Source organism: Cebus imitator, unplaced genomic scaffold (assembly GCF_001604975.1).
Source record: "Cebus imitator isolate Cc_AM_T3 unplaced genomic scaffold, Cebus_imitator-1.0 Scaffold263, whole genome shotgun sequence".
NCBI classification, from domain to species: domain Eukaryota; kingdom Metazoa; phylum Chordata; class Mammalia; order Primates; family Cebidae; genus Cebus; species Cebus imitator.
This window is the reverse complement of record NW_016107578.1, coordinates 1,281,380-1,292,129: the sequence shown is the minus strand read 5'-3', so window position 1 is coordinate 1,292,129 and position 10,750 is coordinate 1,281,380. Positions and strand designations below refer to the sequence as shown.

The 10,750-nt window shown below is 40.4% G+C and overlaps 2 protein-coding genes across 2 annotated transcripts in view; one reads left to right on the top strand and one right to left on the bottom strand.

Moving 5' to 3' along the window:
- Positions 1–387: 387 nt before the first annotated feature.
- The window catches only part of LOC108283610 (zinc finger protein 560), an 11,290-nt gene continuing 927 nt past the window's right edge, over positions 388–10,750 (bottom strand). The window contains exons 2-8 of the mRNA XM_017500040.2: positions 9,900–10,026; positions 7,820–7,903; positions 5,945–6,030; positions 4,713–4,839; positions 3,952–4,032; positions 3,422–3,504; positions 388–2,370 (exon numbers count right to left, since the gene is read on the bottom strand). Of these exons, the coding sequence (XP_017355529.2) occupies positions 901–2,370; positions 3,422–3,504; positions 3,952–4,032; positions 4,713–4,839; positions 5,945–6,030; positions 7,820–7,903; positions 9,900–10,026 (2,058 nt within the window). The 3' untranslated portion in view covers positions 388–900. The remainder of the gene's footprint in view (positions 2,371–3,421; positions 3,505–3,951; positions 4,033–4,712; positions 4,840–5,944; positions 6,031–7,819; positions 7,904–9,899; positions 10,027–10,750) is intronic.
- LOC108283683 (eukaryotic translation elongation factor 1 epsilon-1-like) lies at positions 8,202–9,043 on the top strand (the record flags this gene model as incomplete). The annotated part of the gene is made up of 1 exon (XM_037728330.1): positions 8,202–9,043. A coding segment is annotated over one exon (546 nt), but the record flags the coding sequence as incomplete, so codon positions are not given.

Sequence of the window (10,750 nt, the reverse complement as noted above, 5' to 3'; positions counted from 1 at the left end):
TCACAAGGTCAGGAGATTGGGACCATCCTGGCCAACATGGTGAAACCCTGTCTCTACTAAAATACAATAAATTAGCTGGGCGTGGTGGCGCACAACGGTAGTCCCAGCTACTTAAGGAGGCTTACGCGGGGGAATCGCTTGAACCTGGGAGGCAGAGGTTGCAGTAAGCTGAGATGGTGTCACTATACTCCAGCCTGACAACAAAGTGAGGCTCCATCTCAAAACAAAACAAAAAAAATAATTAGCCAGGTGTGGTGGCACATGCCTATAATCCCAGCTACTCGGGAGGCTGAGGCAGAATCGCTTGAATCTGGGAGGCAGAGGTTGCAGTAAGCCAAGGTCATGCCACTGTACTCCAGCCTGGGCGACAGGGTGAAACTCCTTCTCCAAAAAAAAAAAAAAAAAAAAAAAACTGTGTTTTCCCACATTCCTTACATTTACAGGGTTTCTCTCCAGTGGGACTTTGTACAAATCCAGAAAGATTCAAGAGTTTAGGCTTTCTCACATTCCTTACATTGATAGTGAAGTCTCTCCTGTGAATTTTTACATATTCAGTTAGGCTTGAGGAAACAAAGTTTTTCCACATTTTTCACATCCGTAGGGCTTCTCTCTAGTGTGAGGTTTCAAACGTGCAATACGAGCTGATAAAGAAGCAAAGGCTTTCCACATTGGTCACATTCAAATGGTTTCTATCCCATATGAGTTCTTAAATGTTGAATACGTCCTGAGGATGTACAGAAGGCCTTCCCACATTCCTTACATTCATAAGGTTTCTCTCCAGTGTGAATTTGCACATGATTAGTAAGATCTGAATGAAAAGTGAAGGCTTTCCCACAGTCCTTACGTTTATAGTTTTATTTCAGTGTGAGTTTGTAAGCAATCATTAAAGCACAAGGAATTTCAAAAGGATTTTCCACATGTGTTACACTCAGAAGTCTTCTCTGCAGCATGAGTTTTTAAGTGTTGAGTTAGTACACAAGACCTACTGTAAGCTTTTTCACATTTATTACATTTATAGGGTTTATATCCAGTGTGAGTTCTTAAATGATAAGTTAGACTTGAGGAGGCAACAAAGGCTTTCCCACACTCCTTATGTTCATAGGGCCTGTCTCCAGTGTGTGTTCGTAAATGTTTGTTAAGATCTGAGCATTCCGTGAAGGCTTTTCCACATTTCTTACATCCATAGGGCTTCTTCCCACTGTGTCTTCGTAAATGTCTAGTCAGGTATGAGCGCTCAGTGAAGGCCTTCCCACATTTCATACATTCATAGGGTTTCTCTTCACTGTGCGTTCGTAAATGTTTGGTAAGATATGAGCACTTAGTGAAAGTTTTCCCACATTCCTTACATTGATACGGTCGCTCTTCTGTGTGAGTCCGCATGTGAATATGAAGACAGGCAGAAAAGATAAATGGTTTCCCACATTTGTAACACTTAAAGGGCTTCTCTCCAGTGTGAGTTCTCAAATGAGCAAAAAGAGATGAGAAAGAAACAAAGACTTTCCCACACTGGTCACAATCAAAGAGTTTCTGTCCTGTGTTACTTCTTATATCTTCAATAATGCCTGAGGATGTACCAAAGGCCTTCACACATTTCTTATGCTCATATGGCTTCCCTCCCTTATGAGTTCTCAAATGTCCAAAAAGAGACGGGTAAGAAATAAAGGCTTTCCCACAATGGTCACATTTAAGGGTTTTCTCTACAGTGTGACATCTTATATGTTCAACAAGGCCTGCAGATGTACGAAAGGCTTTACCACATTCCTTACACCCATAGGGCATCTCTCCAGTGTGAGTTCGTACATGTTCAAGAAAGCCTGACCGCACAGTGAAGGTTTTCCCACAGTGCTTACATTTATAAGGTTTTATCCCAAAGTGGGTTTGCATGTGATTATTAAGGTGGGTAGAGCATCTAAAATATTTTCCACATTCCTTACATTCATAGGGGTTTTTAATAACGTGTGTTTCAACATTTACAGCATGGCTTGTGGAGTGAGTAAATGCTTCCCCACATTGCTTCCATTCATAGAGTTTTTCTCCACTCTGAGTTTTCCTGTGCACTTCAAGGTGTGACTGATGAACAAAGACTTTCCCATAGTCGATGCATTCAAAGGATTTATCTTGTGTGCACTTTCTTTGGACCTGAACATTTAAAATCAGGCTGAAAGATTTTCCACACTTACTGAACACAGAAACTTTCCTTATGGTAGAGGTTTTATTGTATAGAGAAAGGAGGTCTTTTGCATACTGAATACATTCAGACATGTTTTCTCTATTTTGAGTACTCATATTTGTCTTAAGGCATGAATGTTTACAGAAGACTTCTCCACATTGCTTACAGTCATAGAGTTCCTCTCCATTTTGGTTTCTTGCCTGTTAATACAGGAATGAATAATGAAGGAAGCATTTTAGCAAACTTATTAATAGATATCACTCATCTAAGAAACATTATGGGCCAGGCACAGTGGCTCATGCCTGTAATCCCAGCACTTTGGGAGACCAAAGTGGGCAGATCATGAGGTCAAGAGATCAAGACCATCCTGGCCAACATGGTGAAATCCTGTCTCTACTAAAAAATACAAAAATTAGCGGGGTGTGGTGGCGCACACCTGTAGCCCCAGCTACTAAGGAGGCTGAGGCAGAACTGCTTGAACCCAGGAGGCAGAGATTGCGCCACTGCACTCCAGCCTGGCGCCTGGCAACAGAGCAAGACTCTGTCTCATAAAAACAAAAAAAATTATGATCATTATTTTTGCCACTGTTATAACATGCATATAGTTCCTACCCTTTGGATTTCTTTCAACTTGAACAATGGAATCCTACTATAAGAATCCTATGCCATCTGCTCTAATCTTGGAAAGATTCCTATAGCTTTTCATGAAGTTATTTTAAAAACTCAAATGTCTAGTTATACATGTTGGAATGAGCATTCATGGGAAATCTTAAGTACCAAGCTTCACACTAGGTATGGGCTATCTCTCCAGATATTTCTCCCTGTTGGGTGAGTGCCACTTCTCTCAACTATCTATCATTTCCTTCTTTTCTTTTCTTTCTTTTTTTTTTTTTTGAGACAGAGTCTCGCTCTGTCATGCAGGCTGGAGTGCAGTGGTGCCCTGTCAGCTCACTGAAACCTCCGCCTCCCAAGTTCAAGCAATTCTTCTGCCTCAGCCTCCTGAATAGTTGGGACTACAGGCATGCCCCACTGCACCCAACTAATTTTTGTATTTTTACTAGAGACAAGGTTTCACCATATTGGCCAAGCTGGTCTTGAACTCCTGACCTCATAATCCACCCACCTTAGCCTCCCAAAGTGCTGGAATTACAGGCGTGAGCCACCCCGCCCAGCCATTTCTGCTGATTTCTACAATGCAATGTCAGTCTTCTCTGAATGTGAAAAATAAGAAAGTTATTTTGTTAATCTTACCAACTGAATCCCATTTAATGTTTTTAAACAAAAATTATCTTGCCAAAGGACTGGCCCATTCATTTTCAGGCACATTTTCCATTCTGAAGTAAAAGAGAAAAATATATATGAGAGTTTACACACAAAATGGTAGGTTAAATAAAAAGCACAGATTTGAGCAATTTACATATACCTAAAATTTGGCTATCATATGGGGTCAAGTTTTAGTAATTTTTAAAACAACCTGTTCTATGAAAATTAAACATAATGATGAACAGAAACAGTACTATCGGGGGGAAAAAAAGTAGGAAAAATTGGAACAAAAGCATATAATAAAACCATAAACTTAAAGAAGTTAGGTCATTTATTATATAATAGGCAAGTCTGGATAGATGCAAAGTAACAGAGAATGAAAAATTGAGAAACCCCAAAACATCCAAATCCAGTGGACTCAGACTTCTGATTCAAAGGGCATCTTATAAAACTTCATTATGCTTCCAAACATACTGGGAACTTCTCATGGACCAGGGCTGTTCTTCACAAACACTCACCTTGGAGAACTCTTGGCAATGTGCTCAACTCTTCCTCTTCCTCCATCCAAGAGATCAGACTGGGTTTGAAAAGCTGGTAACCTGTACACAGGGAAAGATACACCAGTGGAAAAGGCTCATGCAAGAAATGGCAAACTTTTCCATAAAACAGGGACTATGTTTCTAATTAAGGCAATGAAAAGTACCTAAATTGCATACATCCCTTCTCTCTGTTCTCCAAAGACAGTGGTTATCTCTGACTTCTGAAATTCACATTCAAGCTTAACCCATTTCCTGTTTGTCCCAAGAAATAAGCACTGGCAGTGAGCTGTGCTTTTTCTTTCTAAACAGGAAATGTTCAATTCAAATTTTAAAAACCACTAAAACCTTTATTAAAGTAGGAAATGGAAACTCAAAGAGAGATCTTGATTCGCTTGAGAAAACTACCATACCAGTAGTTCTCAACTTTGAAGTGAATTACTCATCTGAAGACAAGGCCCCAACAGCAGACTTTTTGATTTAGTACAGCAAATGTGGAGTCTGAGAATGTACACAATTGTAAGAGAGTGGTGGTGATGCTATTGATGCAAACAAACATACAAGATTCAAACCCATTAGTATAAGAATTGCATGTTATTTCCTATTTTATTCATTAAAATTTTTTTTTCAATGTGTATACATCCCACTGTATTCAGATTTGACATCACTAATCCTAGAACACAATAAGTACATAATTTGTATCTTGTTCCAGAGGAGGCTACAAGGGATGATGCCATACTTACCTACTGAGGACAGGTTCTTGTAGTTCTCCAGCATCACATCACGGTACAGGTTTCTCTTTGTTGGGTCCAGTAAAGTCCACTCTTCCTGGGTGAACTCCACAGCTACACTGTCAAAGGTTACCAGATCCTAAACCATCAGACACATGCTGGTTTAAGCCAAGTAACATGTCGACCAATGTTGGCTGAAGAATGAGGAAAGGGGACCCAATGCCTATACAGGGTACTGAGGGCTCCCACTATCTACACCCCAAGGTTCAATGGTTGTAGGAACTCTTCTATCCACATTCACTCACTGTCAATTTCCTCCAGTAACATGGCTGTAACAGCACCTCTTACACGTGAACTTATCAACCACAACTAGACTGGGAGCTCTTCTCCTTTCCTCTCTACTGCAGTACACACCAGAGCACACAAGAAACATTTGATAAATGATGATATGAATAAATTCCTTAAAAAAAGAATGCTTTCATACCCCGTACCATCTGTCCTGGCACCCAGAAAAAAAAATATGCAGTTGGCACTGGGAAAATGAACATTAATTCATAACTACAAAAATACTCAGATAATTTTCAGGGTAATGCTTCACCAATGTGAGAGGTATGACTTTCTGGGGAAAATGTGACTAGAGTCTGTATTTGCTTTAAGGAACAATAGAGAGAAGTCTACCTACAAGAAAATGTGTCCTCCTCATTGAGATCATTACTCCATTTTTTTTTTTTTTTTTTAGAAGGACAGTTTGACACTAAATTTTTGGATGTCCCCAAATTCGTCATTATCAGAGTATCTCTCCAGAGACATTGCTCCCTCTTTTTTCTTTTTTTTTTTTTGAGTCGGAGTTTCACTCTTGTTGCCCAGGCTGGAGTGCAATGGTACGATCTTGGCTCACCGCAACCTCCACCTCCCAGGTTCAAGCACTTCTCCTGCCTCAGCCTCCTGAGTAGCTGTGATTACCGGCATGCGCCACCACACCTGGCTAATTTTGTAGTTTTAGTAGAGACGGGGTTTCTCCATGTTGATCAGGCTGGTCTTGAACTCTCGATCTCAAGTAATTCACCTGCCTTGGCCTCACAAAGTGCTGGGATAACAGGCATGAGCCATTGCACCCAGTCTGACATTGTTCCCTCTTGAGTGAATGCTATTTCTCTCAATTGTCTTTTGTGCTTATTTTCTTCATTGGAAGTCCCAATATTCTCTGAATGTGAAAAATAAGAAATACACTTTCTTAACATTACCGTTTGTATCCCATTCGAAGTTTGTATTTTACAAAAATCCTGCTGCACTGCTGAAACATTGGTGTGAAGAAGTTTTATTGCCCATTCTGAAATTAAACAAAAAAAAAAAATGAAGATAAAAAAATAAAAAAAAAAAAAAAAAAAAGAAAGAAAGAAAAAAGGTAAAATGAAAGAGTTAAAAATGATAGGCCTCATTCACATTTGTTTTCAAAATAAACATAAGAAAAGAAAGCCAAATTTGAACATTTAGACTATGTCAAAAATTTGGCAATGATAAGAATAAAGAGTCAAAATTTTAGCTAATTTGCTACAAATTGACTAGTTTAAAACTAACGTTAAACAGAAATAATGTTATCAGAAAAGTAGGAAAAATCTGGATCAAGAACATACTTCAAAGCAAAGAACTTGAAAAATAAACAGAATATATAGTTTCAAGAGATCATAGAAAGTTGGAGTAGATGGAAATTTAAAGAGTATCAGAAATGGAATATTTTCTATAACTTCTGAGTTAAATGGCCTCAACCTTGTGAGACAAGGTGCATCTTAAAAGTTTCCTCATGGCCGGGCGCGGTGGCTCACGCCTGTAATCCCAGCACTTTGGGGGGCCGAGGCGGGTGGATCACAAGGTCAAGAGATCGAGACCATCCTGGTCAACATGGTGAAGCCCTGTCTCTACTAAAAATACAAAAAATTAGCTGGGCATGGTGGCGCATGCCTGTAATCCCAGCTACTCAGGAGGCTGAGGCAGGAGAATTGCCTGAATCCAGGAGGTGGAGGTTGCGGTGAGCCGAGATCGCGCCATTGCACTCCAGCCTGGGTAACAAGAGCGAAACTCCGTCTCAAAAAAAAAAAAAAAAAAAGTTTCCTCATTATGATGAGGTTTAGATGTTAGTTCCCTCCAAATCTCATATGGAAATGTAACAGCAAATATTTGGGGAGGGGCCTGGTAGGAGGTATTTGGATCATGGGGGCAGATCCTTCATGAATGGCTTACTGACATCCTCGGAGTAACGGTGAGTTCTTGTTCTGAGTTCATGTGAGAACTGGTAGTTTAAAATAGGAGTCTCCAACTCTGAGGCCATGGACCAGAGCTGGGCTGCACCACAGGAGGTGAGTGGCAGGAGAGCAAGTGAAGCCTTACCTATATTTATAGCTACTCCCCATCCGGCACTGCCTCCTGAGCTCTGCCTCTTGTCAGATCAGCAGCAGCATTAGATTCTCATAGAAGAGCAAACTCTATCATGAACTGTGCATGAGAGAGATTTAGCTTGCGTGCTCCTCGTGAGAATCTAATGCCTGATGATCTGTCACTGCCTTCCCTCACCCCCAGATCCCCAAATGAGACCATCCAGTTACAGGAAATCAAGCTCAGGGTTCCCACTGATTCTACCTTATGGTGAGTTGTATAATTACTTCATTATATATTACAACGCAATAATAATAGAAATAAAGTCCACAAAAATGTAAGGCACCTGAATCATCCTGAAACCATGCCCCTGCTACCCAGGAATTTTCTGTGAAAAAATTTGTCTTCCACGAAACTGGTCCCTGATGCCAAAAAGGTTGGGGACTGCTAGCTTAAAAGGCTGTGACACCACCCCCAACTTCTTTTTTACTCCCTTTCTCATCATGTAATTTGCCTGCTCCCCCTTTGCCTCTGCCATGATTCTAAGGCTTCTGATGCTCTCACCTGAAGCAGATGTCAGCACCATGCCTTCTGTAGAGCCTGCACAACTGTGAGCCAAAATAAACCTATTTTCTTTATAAATTACCCAGTCTCGGGTATTTCTTTCTTGCAACACAAGAACAGACTAACACAGCTTCCAAACATACTGAACTTCTCACTAACCAAGATGGTTCTTCACAAATACCCACCCTGGAGAAGTCCTTGCTGCAATGTCCTCAATTCTTCTTCTTCTTCCAACCAAGAGATCAGACTGGGTTTAAGGAGCTGAAATCCTTTACATGAATAATGATACATTAATGGAAGAGGCTCAGGCCAGGCAAGGGGGCTCACGCCTGTACTCCCAGCATTTTGGGAGGTCAAGGCGGGTGGATCAGGTCAGGAGTTCGAGACTAGCCTGCCTAACATGGTGAAACCTCATCTCTACTACAAATACAAAAATTAGTCGGGAGTGGTGGCATGTGCCTGTAATCCCAGCTACTTGGGAGGCTAAGGTAGGAGAATCACTTGCGCCCGGGAAGTGGAGGTTGCAGTGAGCCGAGATCATACCACTGCACTCCAGCCTGGGCAACAAGAGCAAAACTCCGGCCGGAAGATGGCGGTGGCACAGAGTTGTCGCTACTGGAGAAGTCCCTGGGACTGAGTAAGGGGAATAAATACAGTGCTCAGGGCGAGCGACAGATTCCAGTTCTTCAGACAAACAATGGTCCAAGTCTAACGGGATTGACTACTATAGCAGCTCATCTAGTCAAGCAAGCCAACAAAGAATATTTGCTGGGGAGTACTGCAGAAGAAAAAGCAATCGTTCAGCAATGGTTAGAATACGGGGTCACTCGAGTAGATGGACACTCCAGTAAAAATGATATCCATACACTGTTGAAGGATCTTAATTCATACCTTGAAGATAAAGTCTACCTTACAGGATATAACTTTACCTTAGCAGATATCCTATTGTATTATGGACTTCATCGCTTTATAGTTGACCTGACAGTTCAAGAAAAGGAGAAATATCTTAATGTGTCTCACTGGTTTTGTCACATTCAGCATTATCCAGGCATCAGGCAACATCTGTCTAGTGTTGTCTTCATCAAGAACAGACTATATACTAATTCCCACTAGAAGCTGTCCATGCCATACAGAAGATCTGTTAAAAATGTTTTAAATGGAAAATGTATTCTGGACCACAGGACTAATGTAAATTAATATACAGTCATTCATTATTTGTTGAAGTTGATAGAATTTTTAAAGTCTAAACTTGGGTCTGAATGTTTTATTTGTTCTTTAGTTGAAGTTTTGCAATTTTTTTGTCACAATTCAACTGCTGTTCAACAAGTTGAGATCAAGTTTTAAATTAACCTTGTTTTTATTAGATAAAATTTATTTCAATAAAAGTTGCAAATCAGGGGCTTAAAAAAAAAAAAAACAGGTGGTCCTTTCAATGGTTGACATATTTGGCTATTTATTAACCTCTCTTTCATATTCTGAAATTCATTTTTCCCTTATGGATATTTATGGTAGTTTGTCAAGAACTGTGATAAATTGTGCCAAGGAAACAGAAGGGGAAGACAGATAGATTTATTTTTAAATATTTACGTGAGCTAGTAAATGTGATTGAAAAAAATTTAAAAAAAAAATAAAGAGCAAAACTCCATCTCAAAAAAATTAAAAAATTAATGGAAGAGGCTCATGCAAGAGATGATAAACCTATTAATCAGGAACTACATTTCTAGAGAAAGCAGTGAAATTATTTCAAATAGACTAAAACTGAAAATATCTCTTCTGTGCACACAAAAATTGGCTATCTCTGACCTCTGAAAAGCAAATTCATGCATATGTACACATCTACAAAGCAATAACCTTGTAGTCACAGAAATAAGGTATGTTGTCAAACTCTTGAACAAAGAAAAAAAAAGAAAGTGAAACAAAGAGACCCTTGTATACTTGGAAAATAAAACTACACCAGTGATTCTTAATATTATAGTGCATCACATTCATGTGGAAGGACACTTAAAACACAGATGACAATCCAAGTGGACAGGTTCTGATTCAGTAGGTCAAAGGCAGAGATTAAGACTGTACATTTCTGAGGGAGTAACAGTGATACTGTTGAAACTGGACCACATTTTGAAAACCATCAGAGTAATTAAGACCTATAGGGCAGGGACGGTGTCTCTGTTATATTCAGTGTTGACAGAAAGAATTCTGTAACACAGTAAGTACACAATGTATATCTCTTCCATAAGAGGCTGCATAAAATGATGGCAGTCTTACCAACTTTGGCCAGGTTCTCATAATTCTCCAGCATCACATCTCTGTAAAAGTTTCTCTGAAGTGGGTCCAATAAAGTCCACTCCTCGTGGGTGAAGTCCACACTTACATCCTCAAAGGTCACCAAGTCCTAAACCATCACACACATGCTGACTTATGCCAAGTAACACATCGACCAATGTTCACTGAAGAATCAGTTAACAGACCCCAATGCCTATAAAGAGTTGTGAGGTCTCTCATTATCTACCCAAGGCTCAACAATTCCAGGTAAATCCCAACTATTCCTCTCTCTATCCTTGCTCATTCACTACTTATCAATTCCAGCTGTATGGCTTTAATGGTACATCTCAAACATGAACTTCTCATCACAAGCAGATTGTGTGCACTTTCTCACCGTATTTCTCTCTATTGAAAATTACCCCAGGCTGGGCATGGTGGCTCATGCCTATAATCCCAGAACTTTGGGAGGCCAAGGCAGGCGGATCATGAGGTCAGGGGATTGAGACCATCATTGCCAACATGGTGAAACTCCATCTCAACTAAAATACAAAAAAAATTAGCCGGGCATGGTGGTGCACACCTGTAGTCCCATCTACTCAGGAGGCTGAGTCAGGGGAATCACTTGAACCCAAGAGGCAGAGGTTGCAGTGAGCCAAGATTGTGCCACTGCATTCCAGTCTGGTGACACAGCAAGACTCTATCTCGAAAAAAAAAAATACCCCAGAGTACACTGCATCATATACTTGATAAATGGTGATAAATGTCCGGGCACGGTGGCTCACTCCTGTAATCCCAGCACTTTGGGTGGCTGAGGCAGGCAGATCACCTGAGGTCGGGAGTTCGAGACCAGCCTG